Here is a 19829-nt window from a genome sequence, read left to right on the forward strand (position 1 = left end):
ATTTGACTGATTTATCGTGTAACTGACATTTAACAGATTCCTTTTAGTACTCATGTGGATGACATCACACTTTTCATTATTTAGGATCAACTGCCAATTTTCGCACCATTCAGATATCTTTTCTAAATCATTTTGCAATTTGTTTTGATCTCCTGATGACTTTATTAGTCAATGAATGACAGCTTCATCTACAAACAACCTAAGACGGCTGCTCAGATTGTCTCCCAAATGGTTTATATAGATAAGGAAGAGCAAAGGGCCTACAACATTACCTTGGGGAATGCCTGAAATCACTTCTGTTTTACTCGATGACTTTCCGTCAGTTACTACGAACTGTGACCTCTCTGACAGAAAATCACAAATCCAGTCACATAACTGAGACGATATTCCATAAGCACGCAATTTCACTACAAGCTGCTTGTGTGGTACAGTGTCAGAAGCATGATTATGGTACAAAGATTAGTATGGCCACAGAAACGTTGACACTGAGTGCTCATAGCCTGGAGAAACCGCATTTAGATTGATGAATCACAGTACGTGTTAGTATTGCCAAGGGCAAAGTATATGTAAATCATAAACAATATAAGGTAATGCATCTAACTCACCAGGAGGCCACAGTTCATGCAATTTGTGGACATGAATTCACTGAAAAAAAAAAAGTTAGTCACCCCTAGGAAAATAGTTACAAACATCATTTACTATCGTATAATTCTGCCCATGGTCTTGATAACTGTCTGGATTCAGTTAGGAAATGAGTCCACAAGGTTGTGCAGATATGTCATATCCAGGTTAAACTATTTGCTGAGAATTTGATCTCTTAATTCCATCAAATTGCAAAGATCCTGATGTTAGTGTTTTACCCACTATTCCATCATGTCCCCCTGATGTTCTATGGGGTTCAAGTCAGGTGCTTTTGCAGGGCACGCATAATGTGATAGTGTGGGTGAGTGCTCAGAAAAACAGTAACATATTCTTATAACCCATTGAATTTTGCTGTCGTCCCTTAATGTACCTGTGTGGGCAGTGGCCTCTTGTGAGATACCCAAGTCCAAATGTTCATTGTGTATAATTACCGTAGCAGTGTTTTGCTAACAGGGTGAGATGGGTCTTCATTCACTGCCTGCAGCATTTCCTATTGGTTTTGGAAGCCACTTTGACTCACAAGCCATGAAACTCATCTCCGGTCCCTCCCAGTCAGAATCTTTTTCTGACCACAATTCTGATGTCATGTTTTGTGCCCACATGTGTTACACCACTGCTTGTAGACATGCTGAATAGTCTGCTGTGAAACACAAACAAATCCATCAACGTCGCACACCATATGGCCGTGGGCACAGCAAAACACGATCGCCACTTTTAGCCTCTGTCACATCCTTACATTTAACCATGTTTACATACAATGTCTGCCTGCAACATAAATGTCTTGCTTATTACTACTGCATTATGCTCACATAGAGGCAGTGCATGTGAGGTTGAGCCTGTAACTCAATAACTGTGCCATCTGTAAAAGCTTAATGAGTCATCTCTGCTTGCGTACTGGGGTTACTAATAGTTTTGTCAAGCAAGCTGATTATTGTGAGGGCGAAGTACATGTGAGTTGAAAAATGGCTCTTGATATATCTGCCATCATCTGCCACTGGCAAACAATGTAGGAGTCTACTGCCCAGTCATGTACATCACCTTGCAGGTGACTTGTACCTTCAGCAAAACAAAGCACCATCCCATCATCTGTGAATTGTGTCGAAATGATTTGTGGGGAGATCCAAAGGACATTAGAGTACTTTTGGAATCTCCTTCCAGATCACCTGATCTCAACCCCATTGAGCATATAGGGGTGCCATTGAGCGTCATCTTTATGCCTTGTACCCAGCCCCACCCGTTCAGCACGAGTTACAGGCAGCAGTTGAGCTTTATGGATCAGGATGGCTCCCCAGCTCTTTCTGTCTCTTGTGGAGTCTGGGTCACAATGCTTTCAACATGGGTAAGAAGAGTGCTAGACACTAGTAAGTGGGTGTGTCTAATTCAATTTCTCATGAGTTTACTGTTAATACAGCTAACTGGTCTTTCCTGCAGAAGGTGTGTTTTCAGTCACTCTTCTCTCTTCCTCTTAATGCATTTATGTGTCATTGGGTTCTTTTATTTTGTTCTGCTGAAGTACTATTCTGATTGATGTTATACTTTACAGCAAATCCGCTCCAATACAAGTGTAATGCCTGATAATGCCTGTAAATGTTATTCAGTTTCAGTTTAAGTTCTTTCTAATTTCCATGTTAAACTCTCCAAATTTTTCTGACAAGGATATGTAAACTTTTCTGAATACAGTAAACTTGTTATATTAACAAGTTAGCCACATCTTCATTTCCTTCGATATACAGTGTGGACAGAAATAGTCTGAAAAGTTTTAATGGTGTTGCATGGTACGTTTCACGGAGAAATAATTTTAAGAGAGAAATTCGATATGCTGTGCTGTTTCCTATTTAATTAGCATTGAAATTAGCAAATCAGGCCATTGCTTGCACAAATTTAAGTGGCGCACCAGATACACTGTCACTTAATGTGTTCTTTGTTTTGTTTCTTAAAACTGAACAACAGAGCAAGTCGGAGATTGGATATGGGATGGTAGTAAGGATTGAATACAAGCCAAAGGCAGAGCAGTTTCTTGCACTGTCATTTACTCTGGGAGAACAACTGGTATCAATTGTATCTGGCAGGCCACTTGAATTTGCATGCACAATGCCCTGATTGGCTAACTTCAATACTAATTAACTCTGAAACAGTGCAATGTATCAAATTTTTTCCTTAACAATTATTTCTCGGCATACCCTACTCTGCAATGCTTTTACAAGCTTTTCTGACTGTTTCTGATCACCTTGTCTATAGAAAATGATTTGAATTCACATCCAGACTGACTGGCTTGTCTGTCATTGCTTTGTCTCAATGTTTAAATAAGTTCAGAAAAAATTTGGCCCATACAAATTATTGATTCTGTTGTTGTTTCTATGAATGTGTATTTACTAAATAATGTATTTGACAGGTCCTGCATCTGCTGTTCCTTTTTGCAACATTATATTACAATTCAAAGTGGACACTCCAGGTGCTTCAAACTCTACTGAGAGAAAAATACAGGGGTTGGACAAACATTTGGAAACACCAAAACCACAATAATTACCATGCCTAACATTATGTAGAAAAACTGTTGGCTTTCAGCCATCTCAGAATGGATAAATAAAGGTCCTGTACAGTTTTCCTGTGAAATACTGGCAAGTTCAGGTGGAAATTATGGGGGTGGATAGCAGTCACACTTCCCTCTTTCCTATACAGACTATGAAGGCACAGTAATGTTGATATCTGGTGACCGTTGTGGCTAGGGGAGATGTGACACTTCATTCGTATGCTTACAGAATGAGTCCTGGATGATCTGAACTGCATGAACAGGGTCGTCTTGAAACACAGCATCACCACTGGGGAACAAACATGTACCATGGGATGGACTTGATCGACCAAAATGGTCATGTAATCCTTGACAGTAATGCGACCTTGCAGAGTAACCATGTGGCCAATGGGATAGCATTATATGGCAGTCCAAATCATCACTGAACTTCCACCCTGTTTCATTCTTGGTGTGTAAACTTGGCCAGAAGTTGAAAGCAGTGTGAAACAAGAACCATCTGACCAAGTGCCATTCTTCCATTGCCCCATAGTCCATATTTTACAGCTTCAGCACCATGTTTTCTTGTTATGGACATTTGCATCTCTGAAGAGTGGTTTTGGAATTCCAGCTGGCCTTGCAGTTCCCTACATATGGAGCTCCCTTCATGTTATTTTGGTGCTGCCAGAGTTCATGAGGGTGACATACAGTTCTGCAGTGAGTTTCGCAGATGACGTCCTCTTATTTTTCATTACAAGCCTCTTCAATGACAGTTCATCATGATCACTCAGCAGAAACATTTGTCCCCATTGTGACTTAGTGGCAGATGTTTTTCTGCTTCCTGTGTATGAGGTATAAATCTTTGGTATGGTGCCTCTTGAAACACCAAACACTTCAGCTTCCGTGGTAATAGAAGCACTCACCATATGAGCACTGATAATTTGCCCATGTTTTAATTCACTTAGCTCTGACATAATGTACTCACAACTACACAGAACATGTTTCTGGCCACAACTAACACTTGCAGTGTATTGAGAACATTGCACAGGTGCCATTCATGGTCAGATACAGCAGCACAACGTTCAGGCCTGGCTAGCATCTACATTTATGTTCAAGCTCACATTTCTCGCATGTTTCTATATTTTGTCCAGCCCTTGTACATGGTTTGCAGGGGTGCTGATGTATCTCGGTAGATGACATCACCTGCATAATGAGGAATATTTGAAATAAAATTGCAACATCCATTGCTGTGTACACTGTAGAAAAAGAATGAACAATAATAAGATAAAATATCAAGAAATTCTTTGAAGGATGTTGGAAGGTATCTAGACAGCGGCGTTAGTGAAAGAAGAGTGCACAATTGAATAAGTGCATTTAAAAATAGATATACACCAGTCACTGATAAGCCTTTCTCTAATTGTCACAGCACAACCGTTTCTGATGAGAATGACCAGATTCATGAGAAACAGTGTATTTATTTGTAAATTTTGGCCTGTGACCTGATGCCATTCTCGGATCCGTTTATATCATTGTTAAGGAGGTGCATAGCGTGTGCTTAAAATACCCAGTGTGAAATAAAAGCTGGTGCAAATGCAGTCTGCCACATCCTTTACCGAGTGAGGTGGCAGAGTGGCTAGCACACCTGACTCGCATTCGGGAGGACGACGGTTCAATCCCGCGTCCAGCCATCCTGATTTAGGTTTTCCGTGATTTCCCTAAATTGCTGTAGGCAAATGCCGGGATGGTTCATTTGAAAGGGCACGGCCGACTTCCTTCCCCGTCCTTCCCAAATCCGATGAGACCGATGACCTCGCTGTCTGGTCTTCTCCCCAAAACAACCCCAACCCCACATCCTTCAAAAGTCTGTTGTAACACTGAAATAGACAGCTACCTGGTACACATGATTGCAAGAGACAAAAGGTGACTGCATTATTAATTGCTAGAATGCATAAAGCGGATTTCAGGATGGCAGCACATGCTTCATCCAGCTGAGTAAAAGCTCATCCCTCTCCTCTGCTGGTCAGATCCTCTCTTCTGAGATGAGTGGACTGATTTTGTAGCACCACAGGGTGTTCGGTAAGTTACTCCCAATTTTTGAATTACTGTCGCTTAATTATCAGTTATGTGACAACAGCTAAATACCGTCATTACAAACAAAAGACCTCAAGTTGTCCCCCCCACCCCCCCCCCCCCCCCCACACCTGAGCCCCACATTAGCGACACATCTATTTAATTAGTTCGATAAGCTAGTAACTCTTCATCTAACATGTTGTGTGGAACATTTGTGAGCCAAATATTAGTGTTGCTTGCAGTTTATTCAAAGTCTTCTGTTTTTTCAGAATAAATCGTGCACTTTGCAGTGGAATGTGGGCTGTTTTGAAACTTCCTGGCAGATTAAAACTTTGTGTCAGACTGGGACTCAAACCCAGAACCTTGCCTTTTGCAGATAATGGCCTTATCAGTTGAGGAGGTGTTCATGCGATTCATGACCTGCCTTCACAGCTTCAGACAATGTTTGGCACATACTTCTAATCTTCCAGATAGTTTCTTTGGTTTTTGTCAGTGTACTTCTTCCATTGTTCATCCACAATGAAAACAACTGATCTGCGAGCCAGTCATTTGTGTGGGCTGAAGTGTCTGGACTAGGCCTTGATAAGCAAGAACTGGCTGCCAGTAGACAAGGAAAAAGAAAACATCTATTGTAAACAGCATAAAATATCACAATGCTCTGTGGGTTGCAAGTAATTAAGTCACCAGAAAAAGACACAACACTTGTTAGCACAATAAACTGTCCATTGCCCGCTTGCGAGTGATCTGTGAAAGGTTTATATTAGTTGTGTGTGACAAACCAAGTTCACTGAACATAACACAGGCAAAAATCTGTGTCAGAAAGAGGACCACTCTTTTTAATCACTGTCCTGTAACACTAATATGGTAAGAAGCTGGTGAATTCCAAAGTCCTAGCACCAGAGCTCTGTTAGACCAAAGTCAAAGAGTTGCTTCATGATGGAAGGCTTTCAGCTTGAGGTTAGCTCCTAAGCTGGCAGTCTCCAGATTGGAGTGTTGGTATTGACTACCAGGTGCTGCCCATAAGACATCTTTAATATGGTGCCTGTAGAAGTGTAAGTAGTGGTATATTTGTGAACATGTGATAGGCAAAGCAAATAGGTCTGTCCTGGCTGTAACTCCTAACAGCAGTGTGGCTGTCATCTGTCGAGAAGTAAGCGCCTCCAGTCACAGTAGCGGAGTCTATAGTTGCCCTTGACAACATGCCGTTGATGCTGTTGTTGTCCAGAACAATTATTATTTTGATTCGTGCTGCCATGATCCCTATTATGATTCATGCTGCCATAGTCCCTATGAGCTCATTTTCCAGCTACCTGTGGTGCTGTCTTGTCTTGCTGGTGAGCTATGTGACCCAACATAGCATCCCCCGCCCCCTCCTCCTCTGGAGAAGAGACAGTTGATTATCTTATTGCCACAGAGGCAAGAGTCATTGTTGTCGTCACAAAAGGAAACGGTGATCTGGAGCCTTCAGTGTCATGGCTATGGGAACATGGATAGTGGCAGCAGTCCATGACATTTTGTTGGGCAAGCTGGTGCCAGATTGTCCAGTGGGTATCTGTTTCAGGGGCGGTTGATGCAGCAGCTGAAGGAGCTCGCATTGGGACGCAGGAGAAGTTGCTAAGTCAATGCACATTGAGCCTTGTGAGGGCATCGTTGATCTAGGTGTTTTGCAGGATTGTGACTGGTCTGGCAGCTTTACCTTGACCATAGCTCTGCTGAGGAAGTGGGTGATGTTTTCTGGAACCCATCAGTGCTTATCCTGTAGAACGTCGTCACCCACGTGTCATCGTGGATCATATAGTGCTGACAATGAGGCCTTTGGGAAAGGGGTCTCTGGAGTGAAGGCTTCATAATCGATAACTAGGAGCACTGTGGTCAGTCATGCAATCTCTCTTCTGGTCTCACCCCATCCTGTGGACTAGACAGTAAGATCCCAGAAAAAATGTAAGCACATTGTCAGTACTGTGGTTCTGTTGCAATTTCACCATCTGTGTCTTGAAAGTCCTGATGGATTGTTTTGTCCAGCCATTTGATGCTGGATGAAACTGGGCTGCATGAACCGGTTGGATATCATTCTCTTCACAAAACTGGCAGAATTCCATAGATGTAAATTGAGGTTCATGTCAGTCACCATGGTTTCAGATAGGCCTTCAATGAGGAAGCTGCAAGACAGCATTTGGGCAGTCTTGGCATTTGTTATGGGTGCATTTGCAAAACATAAGAAAATTTCTTCACAGCATCCACCAGTATGAGCCGAGATGAACCCAGAAATGGTCTGCAAAGTCAAGATGAGGTCTGGACTACTGTGTCATTGCCAGAGGCGAAGGGAAATGTTTGCACACTGGGGCTGCTTGATTGCACTGGCATAGCTGACAAGTCACAAGCATGTATCAATGCCTTTCCAAAATACGTGCTTGTGAGCCATCCATTTGGTGATTATTGTTCCCCAGTGACCTTGTTATAGCAAGTTTAACACACAGTGTTACGAAACATTAGGGATGATAACTCTAGCTTTTCCATTTTCATTGTCGAGGAGAAGTACCCCATTTAACATGAAGAGTTTGTGACAATGATGCCAGTAAATGTGCACTTCTTCATGTTACAGGAGATTTTTATCAGTCAGCCACCCATGTTGCACAAACGTCACGATGTTTTGCAATTGTCTTTGCATTGATTGGAAATTACGCGATGACAGTATCCGACTCGAGGTCTGTGTGAAAACATACGTCTGGTGCTACATCGAATCATGGATCTAGCCCCACTGGGACACTATGAAGTGTGTTGGCATTCACATGCTGCATCATTGAATGATGTGGAATATTATAAGTGTATACAGATAATAACAAGACCAAACATTGAAGGCATCTCACTGTTTCAGCAGTGACTAGGCTGAAGGCTTCTCATTGGCACGTACAAATGGAGGAAAGATGAGGGATGGGAGAACTGACCTATCCCTCTCAGCTGCTAGTTTCGCTGCTACCCAGTACAAAGTCATTCGATATATATTGCAACACCATCCTACAAAACAACTAATTCACATAGCATATGATGATATTTAGAAGTTTGGGAGGGCTTTTTTTTTTTTTCCTTCCTTTTGCGTGATCATCCTTGCTGTTTAGCATTCTTCTCTACTTCTGCTGGGAATGTACTGAAACCCACAGGAAGCTGGGCTACCATGACCAGAGCTTCAGTTCAGTTTCTCGGTAATACCTTCCCATCTTCTCAAAGAAAACCCTCTTGAGTTTATGTGACATTGCATCTTCTGAAGGTTGCATAGTGTGCTTTCATGGAAGGTTGTTTTCAAGCACTATGCAAGCAAGTACAGCCATTTCCAGAGATTCGAAACAATGTCCTTGAAAATTACACGGGACATATTTGGACTATAAGGTGGTGTGGAACTATCTGGATTGTTATTGTTGTTGTGGTCTTCAGTCCAGAGACTGGTTTGATGCAGCTCTCCATGCTAATCTATCCTGTGCAAGGTTCTTCATCTCCCAGTAACTACTGCAACCTACATCCTTCTGAATCTGTTTAGTGTATTCATCTCTTGGTCTCCCTCTGCGATTTTTACTCTCCACACTGCCCTCCAATACGAAATTGGTGATCCCTTGATGCCTCAGAATATGCCCTACCGACCGATCCCTTCTTCTAGTCAAGTTGTGCCACAAACTCCTCTTCTCCCAATTCTATTCAATACCTCCTCGTTAGTTATGTGATGTACGCATCTAATCTTCAGCATTCTTCTGTAACACCACATTTCGAAAGCTTCTATTGTCTTCTTGTCTAAAGTATTTATCGTCCACGTTTCACTTCCATACATGGCTACACTCCATACAAATACTTTTAGAAAAGACTTCCTGACACTTAAATCTATACTCAATGTTAACAAATTTCTCTTCTTCGGAAACGCTTTCCTTGCCATTGCCAGTCTACATTTTATATCCTCTCTACTTCGACCATCATCAGTTATTTTGCTTCCCAAATAGCAAAACTCATTTACTAGTTTAAGCGTCTCATTTCCTAATCTAATTCCCGCAGCATCACCCGATTTAATTCGACTACATTCCAATATTCTCATTTTGATTTTGTTGATGTTCATCTTACATCCTCCTGTCAAGACACGGTCCATTCCGTTCAACTGCTCTTCCATGTCCTTTGCTGTCTCTGACAGAATTACAATGTCATCAGCGAACCTAAAAGTTTTTGTTTCTTCTTCATGGATTTTAATTCCAACTCCGAATTTTTCTTTTGTTTCCTTTACTGCTTGCTCAATATACAGATTGAATAACATCGGGGACAGGCTACAACCCTGTCTCACTCCCTTCCCAACCGCTGCTTCCCTTTCACGCCCCTCGACTCTTATAACTGCCATCTGGTTTCTGTACAAATTGTAAATAGCCTTTCGCTCCCTGTATTTTACCCCTGCCACCTTCAGAATTTGAAAGAGAGTATTCCAGTCAACATTGTCAAAAGCTTTCTCTAAGTCTACAAATGCTAGAAATGTAGGATTGCCTTTCCAGTCAACATTGTCAAAAGCTTTCTCTAAGTCTACAAATGCTAGAAACGTAGGTTTGCCTTTCCGTAATCTATTTTCTAAGATAAGTCATAGGGTCAGTATTGCTTCACGTGTTCCAACATTTCTACGGAATCCAAACTGATCTTCCCCGAGGTCGGCTTCTACCAGTTTTTCCTTTCGTCTGTAAAGAATTCATGTTAGTATTTTGCAGCCATGGCTTATTAAACTGATAGTTCGGTAATTTTCACATCTTCAACACCTGTTTTCTTTGGCATTGGAATTATTATATTCTTCTTGAAGTCTGAGGGTATTTCGCCTGTCTCATACATCTTGCTCACTAGATGGTATAGTTTTGTTAGGCCTGGCTCTGCCAAGGCTGTCAGTAGTTCTAATGGAATGTTGTCTACTCCTGGGGCCGTGTTTCTACTTAGGTCTTTCAGCGTTCTGTCAAACTCTTCATGCAGTATCATATCTCCTATTTCATCTTCATCTACATTCTCTTCCATTTCTATAATATTGTCCTCAAGAACCTCACCCTTGTATAGACCCTCTAAATACTCCATCCACCTTTCTGCTTTCCCTTCTTTGCTTAGAACTGGGTTTCCATCTGAGCTCTTGATATTCATAAAAGTGGATCTCTTTTCTCCAAAGGTCTCTTTAATTTTCCTGTAGGCAGTGTCTATCTTACCCCTAGTGATATGTGCCTCTACATCCTTACAATTGTCCTCTAGCTATCCCTGCTTAGCCATTTTGCACTTCCTGTCGATCTCATTTTTGAGACGTTTGTTTTCCTTTTTGCCTGCTTCATTTACTGCATTTTTATATTTTCTCCTTTCATCAATTAAATTCAATATCTCTTCTATTAGCCCTCGTCTTTTTACCTACTTGATCCTCTGCTACCTTCACTATTTCATCTCTCAAAGTTACCCATTCTTCTTCTAATGTATTTCTTTCTCCCGTTCTTGTCAATCGTTCCCTAATGCTCTTCCTGAAGCTCTCTACAACCTCTGGTTCTTTCAGTTTATCTAGGTCCTACCTCCTCAAATTCCCACCTTTTTGCAGTTTCTTCAGTTTTAATCTACAGTTCGTAACCAATAGATTGTGGTCAGAGTCCACATCTGCCCCTGGAAAGTCTTACAATTTAAAATCTGGTTCCTGAATCTCTGTCTTGCCATTATATAATCTATCTGATACCTTCTAGTATCTCCAGGGTTCCTCCATGTATACAACCTTCTTTCATGATTCTTGAACCAAGTGTTAGGTATGATCAAGTTATGCTCTGTGCAAAATTAAAATTCTACCAGGCGGCTTCCTCTTTCATTTCATCCCCCCAATCCATATTCACCTACTACATTTCCTTGTCTCCCTTTTCCTACTATCAAATTCCAGTCACCCATGACTATTAAATTTTCGCCTCCCTTCACTATGTGAATAATTTCTTTTATCTCATCATACATTTCATCAATATCTTCGTCATCTGCAGAGCTGGTTGCCATATAAACTTGTACTACTGTGGTAAGCATTGGCTTCGTATCTATCTTGGCCACCATAATGCGTTCACTATGCTGCTTGTAGTAGCTTACCTGCATTCCTATTTTTTTTTACTCATTATTAAAGCTACTCCTGCATATCCCCTATTTGATTTTGTATTTATAACCCTGTATTCACCTGACCAGAAGTCTTGTTCCTCCTGCCACCAAACTTCACTAATTCCCACTGTATCTTACTTTAACCTATCCATTTCGCTTTTTAAATTTTTTAACCTACCTGCCCGATTACGGGATCTGACATTACACTCTCCGATCCTTAGAACGTCAGTTTTCTTTCTCCTGATAACAATGTCCTCCTGAGTAGTCCCCGCCCAGAGATCTGAATGGGGGACTGTTTTACCTCCGGAATATTTTACCCAAGAAGACGCCATCATCATTTAACCATACAGTAAAGAAAAATTACGGCTGTAGTTTCCCCTTGCTTTCAGCCATTCGCAGTATCAGCACAGCAAGGCTGTTTTGGTTAGTGTTACAAGGCCAGATCAGTCCATCATCCAGACTGCTGCCCCTGCAACTACTGAAAAGGCTGCTGCCCCTGCAACTACTGAAAAGGCTGCTGCCGCTCTTCAGGAACCAGACGTTTGTCTGGTTTCTCAACAGATACCCCTGCATTGTGGTTGCACCTATGGTACGGCTATCTGTATCGCTGAGGCACGCATGCCTCCCCACCAACGGCAAGGTCCATGGTTCATGGGGGAGAGAGGGGGGGGGGGGCTATCTGGTTTGAGAACTGTTAAAGAAATGGTTAGTTTCATCATTCTGCAAGGAACTAACAAAAAGCCATCACTATAATTGGAGACAAATGCCTAGATTTCAAATACTGTCAATAAAACCAATGCTTCACACAAAGATCCATATTGAAATCATTAAAAGGTCATCATATAAAAATACTCCCATTTAATCTCAGTGGCTAACGAAGACACGACTGTGCACGGTACGAAAACAGAGGCCGTCAAACCTCTTCCAGTAGTCATTGAGGAATCTTATAACAGTGAAAAAGATTGTGTACTGCTAGTACATGTGCGGCAATAGCTCAGAACCCAGTGATTCTCTAAACTTTCACAGCAGTTTTTATAGTTGTAGGTAACTGAACTTCTTATAGTTGCAGTGTTTATTCTAAATATTGATTGCATCATAATTGTTTCGCATTTGTAAATGTTCTATTTCTTTAAAAATCTAATGCAATAATTGAAACTCGGTTGTTCGGTAAGCATGAAGTGTGAATGCTATAATGTCTCAATGTAAGTGACTTAATAGAGGAATAGATTAGAGGAAGAGGTACAAAGCAACATAATTAGCTATAGACAATTTTTGTTAATAGCTCATAGTATATGTTTAGCACTTGGCTCTAATTTAGAGATATTTTTTTTTTTTTTTTTTTTTTTTTTTTTATTTTGTAATTAACTCCTTAACTAAACAGTTCTGTTAAGCTAATTCCAATTTCATACTATAGGTAGCTCATATGTGAATGGCTTTCCACATGGGAAAAGATGTTTGTTGTTGTGGACTATTAAAGTGTGATTTACTTCAAACCTACTTAGTATTTTAACTGAAATGGAATAATTTCTTGTTACTTTTACACTGTAATGAATTTTTGTATGTGAATCTAGTCAGATGATGATCAGGAAAATTACATGTTGAACATGTGTACAATTGTCTGTTGTTGCTTCTTAATTTTGAAAATTTCGTTTCCATTAACCAAGTATACAAGTCTAATACAATTCATGAGAAGAAATGAAGTATGTAAAAAAAATTGGATTTTGTAATGTATTATATTTTTTCATGATAGGCATTTTGCTGTTTAATCAATACGTGCTTTACTTTTCGTATATCCAGAGAAACAACTTGACAGTGTTTATGTGATGACCACATACTCTGAGGATAACCAAAGCATTAGTATATCCCTCTTTGTCTCTGTGTATCAAAAATTCATTTACAGACTGACTTGTTTTAAAACACAAACGTTTTGTTGAGTGCATAAAATATGTATCTGAGTAAATGTCCCATGTGTATGGGACAGTCAAATTAAAATGAGACAGATGGGAAAAAGAGTGGGTAAACTGCATTATTCTTGATATTTGATTTATAAGCATAAGATTGTGGTGCAAGGCATGATTCTCTGCCTAACATTTCATCTTCCTCTGTTGGAGACATCATCAGAGGCTGTAATGACTCAGAAAGCTGTTACTGACACAAACAAGCTCAGCAAGCCAAACTGTTCATCATACTTTCTCCAACAGTGGAAGACAAAACGTGTCTTAGCCCCATAAATAAAATACCGGCACTAATATCGCCTGCTGCATTTTCGCTATTCATGCAGTAAAACTGTAGCATGAAGCATGACATTTTAATTTATTACTTCCTTACCACTAAGTGTATTCTTGACACATTTTGCAGAGTGTGTTCACATATGTCATGGAATGTACCAGTAAAATTATATCATTGTACGACACACAGTACAGAAGATAGAACATCATAAACATTGAGCTGTGTGATAATGAAACTGCAGGGCAAAATCTGCTAGACATTCAGTTAAAATATGTGTACAAATACGTGTGAAATACATTTGACATGTGCGTATGCAGGTAAAGACGTGGGTAAATAGCTCTTCCTAAATCCCTGGAACCATTTCAAACAAATTTGGTAGACAGATTAGCTATGATCTGGAAAGAAATGTTGTGGGGTGAGAACTGCGAGCCTCCTTTTGCGATGGGGGTGATAACATGGAGAGAGAAGGGGGAGGAGAAGATGGACAAATAAAAGATTGGAATAAATATGTATCTGGGCAACACCAGGTACTCTGCTATCTCTACGTATATGCAGAGAACGACGTCTTAGAACATTGTTTAGAGACAATTATGATCTATCCTGTGCTAATTGTGTTGCAGATAGTCATGATATTATTTAATCCTTTTTCTGCCACAGTTTATAATTCACCACTCAGTCACGTGAAAATGTGTTCCGTGAAGTAAATGAGTGAGTTGTGCGTAACATGAGTTCTGTCAATTTTCCCCTTCATCTCCAAATTTGGTTGCTTTTTTCTGATATCGTGTGATTTGCTAGGCCACAAGTGGCTCATGCTGCAGGACTTCCAAGACATATCCTTTTGTGATGGTGCATGCATGTGGATAGTGAGTTTTAGTGTTAACATCTTTTTACAAATTACTGTTTAACCGCAGGTACACTGTGGTCCATTTAAGTTCTTTCTCCTTTTCAGTCACTGAAATTACATTTGTAATTTTCAGTTGGTTCCTGCGAGTTTGTTAAATAATTTTTTGATAAAAAGATAAAAACTATTTATGGAAACATCTAATTTTGGCAACTCAGATGTCATCAAATTCTTAACTACAACAGGTTATAGCGAAGGAATAATATTTCTGATAACATTACATCTTTATCCTCATATAGTGGGCACTCAGAATGGTAGCATATTTCATCATACAATAAATCACTTAGTGAGTAATATTGTTTCCCTTTAATCAATGTATTTTTAAGCACAGATACAAATTCTACTTTCCTCAATGCACTGTATTTTTTCAGTGTACTTCAGCTTGTTTTAAGTTGTACAAAATGTTATGTTTACTTCATCAACTTATACAACAAATTACAGAATACCCTTGAATGCTTCCCCTGCTTCACTAAAACTAACTTTCGTTGCTCTATTTTCAGTTAATCATCACAACAGTGCTATTAAAACAGTGTGTAGTAACTTTTATAACATGAAGATTTCTGTCGCTCTTTCATTTTGTGCGTGGCAGTTTCTTCTTTCCTTGTAAGCTGAATCTCTTTGAGCTTGTTAATTTAAACCAAAATCAGGTAAATAAATGCACAGTACTGTATTGTCAGACGATTATTTGTTATTTCATAGGCATTTCCCAACTTTTGTTTTCTGAAGAAAAATATTGATGATCATTCTGAAAATCCAGTTTTGAAATTTGTAAGATTGCCTTTGCTTATGTTGTCTCACAGCAGCTACATTAGTTTGAGTTCAGTTTTTCTGTCATGTGATTCAGATGTTTCATTAATTTTTTTTGTTTTTTTTGTTTTTGGCTGCAAAAATTGTGATATTAAATTGTACTAATTCCATATCATGACTGGCCCATAGTAGCTTACTGTGAATTTTACTGTTTTTAGTTGCTATACAGTCAGTTTCTACCATTCCACATTAATTTGATTGATTAGTGTCATTTATCAGAAAGGTAAGTTCTTCACAATCTAGATTGGAACATACAGAGACGACTACTGCCACCACCACCACCACCACCACCACCACCACCACCACCACTACTACTTCTTTTTAATCTTGCATTTCTAATTTAATACAAATGGTATGTTACTTCACTATTGTAATAGAAATGCACTATGAAAACACTCTAACTGTCTAGTTATATGATTGGATCATTAAGCCTCGTCTCATTACTTATTCTTATATTTTGAATATGTTTCTGCTTTTGTAGTGAAAAATGTAATAATATTGAGCATCTTAATGCTTTATGCAGCATAATTATGTTTCTTATAATTTTTTATTTGTGAAGTTTTTTTTCTATGAACAAAGTATATTCATTCATCCTAAATTTATTTCAGTAATGGCATACATGGAAATGTTTGGGAACTGCACACATGGCAGCACAAGCGAATTCATGAGGCATTCTGTACATACATACAATCTCCTCCAAGCTGAGTGGCAGCAGCAGGAGCTCTCCCTATCATCTACACAATCCTGCTCATTCTCTCTTGTCTCAACAAGTCAGATATTTCCAAATGCAACAACATTTGGTACAATTGACAGGTAAGCTGATAAAGTCTTTTACACAAGTGCATTTTTAAATCTTTGCCTACATAATCTTCCTTGCCTAATTCAGCTTTAAATAAATCATAGCTATGAATTTTAGCAAGGGTGAGCCACTTATCTCTTTACTTCCAATAATTAAAAATAATTGCACAGTGACCAAGACGTTAGCGTGATATTGGGGAGAAATGTTTCAAATTCCCATCCAGCCACATTGATTTAAATTTTTCATTGTTGTCCAAAATTGCTTCTGACATATACCAGGTTTGTTCCTTCAACTAGGCTGACTGCCTGTCACAACCTGCCTGATGTTGCTGGCCGTTCATAATTATCTCAGCTACAAAAATATATTAAACTCTAACATTCCTCTTTTTCTGTAGAGTATTAAAATTGTGCAAAGTTTACAGCTGGAGCGTCCTAAAAATAATTGTGCGAGTTCATCATGTGACAAACTCGTTTTAGCCAGAAGGTCTTGGAGATTATTTGGCTGCCTCTGCAGGATACCAAATGATGCAAAAACATGTGCTACTTTCATTGATGTAAGTGCAGCACATGATACAGTTAGGAAACATGGGCTGCTTTGTAAATTATTATGATTTGTTCCATGCAGACGAACAAGAAAACTAACGTACAATGTGTTACCTGAACGAACATTAACTATAACTACAGGAAAAAACACTAACTGTCCAAAAGTTTTGAATAATGGCTTGCTGCAGGCATCTGTCCTCACTCCTCTGTTAAGAAATCCCTGATCTAGACATCTTAAGCTAGTACTTCTATCAATGGGGGTGACAACCTAACTCAAATAAAACAAAAGTTGCATGTTTTCATGTGTCCAATAGATTGGCACACAGAGCCCGTGATGTTTGTTTTGAGGAAGACAAACTACGTCATAACATGCATCCAAAATATCTTGGGATCGCATTAGACAGAACACTTTCTTTTAAGGAGTACTTGTCGTGAACATGTACTCAAATGCAGAAATAAGACCCATCATGAGCTCTGTGGCATTAGTTGGGGATTGTCAGTAGACACTCTTTGAGTATCGGAACTCAGATTAGTATACTCAACAGCAGAGTGCCATGCATCTGTCTTGCTTCATAGTCCATATCTGAAAAAGATAGGTGTACCACTTACCAAATTCAAGTGTGTTGTTAATGGGTCAGTACAATCTACCCCCACATACTGGTTACCTTTCAGTCATATTCCATCTCCTAATGTCAGACTGAAGAATTTGCTTCTACATTAACATTGGAAGATTGTTGATAACCCGGGCCTTCCAATATTGAATGATGTATTCCTTGTGGAGGAAAGAACATTACAATAAAGACATGCCACTCTTATCGCAGCCAGGATTCTTGTTGAAAATGTCTCCAGAGCGATCAGTGGCTGGAAAAGTTGCTGGAAACAAAACTGTCCTCCACAATTTCTAAAACTGCACTGCAGCCAAGAGGAGCCCCCTAGGTATGACCAGCCATGGGAAATTTGGACTACTCTGAATCACATCCAAATGGGCCATGGAAGGTGCACAAACACTGTCCACAAGGGGGCAAATCATCATCACAATTTTGTGACTGGTGCAGAATGACAAACAGTTATCATGTCATATTAACATCTCCTGCATGTCTATACAAGCGTCCTTTTGAAAGTGTCTTGACATTCACAAGTGGAGTGATATGAAAGATCTTGATATTCTCCTGTAGCTGTTGTCATTTATGTTATATTATGCGGGAGAGCTTTGTTGAAGTGTTGATATGCAGTAGTTTTCTAATCTTTGTACATGTATAGCTATTCTTGTAATTCAAAAGCTCTTAATAAATGCAATGAGATAAATTAAGTAATTAAAATTGTGTAAGCTGCATGCAGTAAATATGTGGAAGAGATTATATTTTCTGAACATAAGTAAACAACAAATACACATTTGTTTCCAAATATTCTTCTGTGGCACATTCCTCATTCTGTCTGAACCTTAACAGTTTGATTTATCTGCAGAGCATATCATCTTACTACATGTCGCCCTATAGTTCCCTGGTGGCTCCATGAAAACATCTCTCTCCATAGTGAAGTAACATCATCTCCACTTCAATAGCTGCTACTCCCTCAAATGGAACAATATAATTGCATTGAGGTTTTTTTGTACGTGTTAGCAGAGTATATGCTGTGATGAACATTTTGTCCTTGTAAAATTCTGTGCCCAACCAGGTCGCACACACAGTTTGCTTTTCTTTAGTGTCATTTACTTCTGTACATAGCTTCCAAGCTTCACAAAAAGTTGCACAAACGCAAGGATTGTTCATGTGGATCTCATTGGTGTGCTAGTTCAACAGCACAGCGGGAGAACATCTATGGAGCTTAGAAGGTATAAGCAGAAACCAGTGACAAGTTCAAATTTTGAGATGATCTGTGAGGTACACTTGTGTTAAATGGTTGGTGGCACACTGCTAACAAAAGTCAGGGAATTCATGGGCAAGTCGCTTTTGGAATCACAAATGTTAATCACATTGTCAGTCAGGGCTTTGACTAACTTTTGTGTGACTCAAAAATCATTGCAACTGTTCCCAAGGTATTGGGCCATCCCCTGTTGCTTCCAGTTTCATGTTCCTTTGGTCATATCCTCCTACAATCTGTTCTATCATGGCCTCCTTTAACTAGCATACTAGAATGTTCAGTTTGGCAATGCTGTACTCTCTGCTTTTTGTTGGCTGTTTGCTTGCATACAGAAGACTGATCTCTATGAGTATTTGTCGTATCTATATTGAAATGGTGTGATGTGTGCCTTATTTCAGTAGATTTAATTATAGCTTCGCTACATTTGTCTCTATTTATTGAAATATTCCTTCAGTTTATATTTTAGTGAGTTTACCGTATTTACTCGAATCTAAGCCGCACTTTTTTTCCGGTTTTTGTAATCCAAAAGACCGCCTGCGGCTTAGAATCGAGTGCAAAGCAAGCGGAAGTTCTGAAAAATGTTGATAGGTGCCGCCACAACTGACTTTTGCCGTCGAATATATGTAGCGCTACACAGGCATCCTTTGTAGGCACAAAGATAAATACTGGCGCCAAAACCTCTGCGTCAGTAAATAAAATAAAATAAAAAATTGGAAGACGAGTTTTTTTTCTCCGCCCGAGTTTCGACCACTGCTTTTTCATACATTATCCAACGAAGTAAATACAAATTCCGTATTGTTCATCTTCGAATTTCAATGTACTACGAAAATCCGACTGGTAATACTGGGATTTTTGTCAATGTGGGCAACTCTACGTTCTGAATTTTTTTCTTCCTGTGAGAAGAGATGGTTGCTAATAGGAACCTGATGAAATGTGAATCACATGCAGTATTCTCTTCACCATAAGAATAATACGAATATAAACATTTTGCCATGTATTATTTCGTGTTTGCTTCTATCTCATTTAAATCCTGTCTGCCAAATAAACTACGAAACTAGAGTGAGACAACAGCAAACGCGGAAGAATATACGTATCGTGTCATGTTTATATTCGTATTACTCTTGTGCCTAATAGTGATACAGTCAGAAATGAAGCACGGCAACAGACTAGATTTTTAAATCTAAGATGACTAATTTCTGTGCAGAATTTGATGTACTAAAGAAGCGGCCGCAAAGAGTTTCAAACGGAGAAAAATTTTCGACAAACTCTCGTTCAGAACATGTTCTATCACACGCAGTCTATTATTTGGTTCTTGTTGATCATTATCAAAGAAAGCAGCAGTGTAAGTAACAACAAATATCAGTCTCTTGC

The 19829-nt window shown here is 39.4% G+C and overlaps 1 protein-coding gene across 2 annotated transcripts in view; it reads left to right on the forward strand.

Moving 5' to 3' along the window:
- The window catches only part of LOC126471426 (guanine nucleotide-releasing factor 2), a 396113-nt gene that overhangs the window by 286273 nt on the left and 90011 nt on the right, over positions 1-19829 (forward strand). For both annotated transcript variants that reach the window (XM_050099570.1, XM_050099569.1), the window contains exon 10: positions 15866-16070. In XM_050099570.1, the coding sequence (XP_049955527.1) occupies positions 15866-16070 (205 nt within the window). The remainder of the gene's footprint in view (positions 1-15865; positions 16071-19829) is intronic.

The sequence above is a fragment of the Schistocerca serialis genome, chromosome 3, assembly GCF_023864345.2.
Source record: "Schistocerca serialis cubense isolate TAMUIC-IGC-003099 chromosome 3, iqSchSeri2.2, whole genome shotgun sequence".
NCBI lineage: Eukaryota > Metazoa > Arthropoda > Insecta > Orthoptera > Acrididae > Schistocerca > Schistocerca serialis.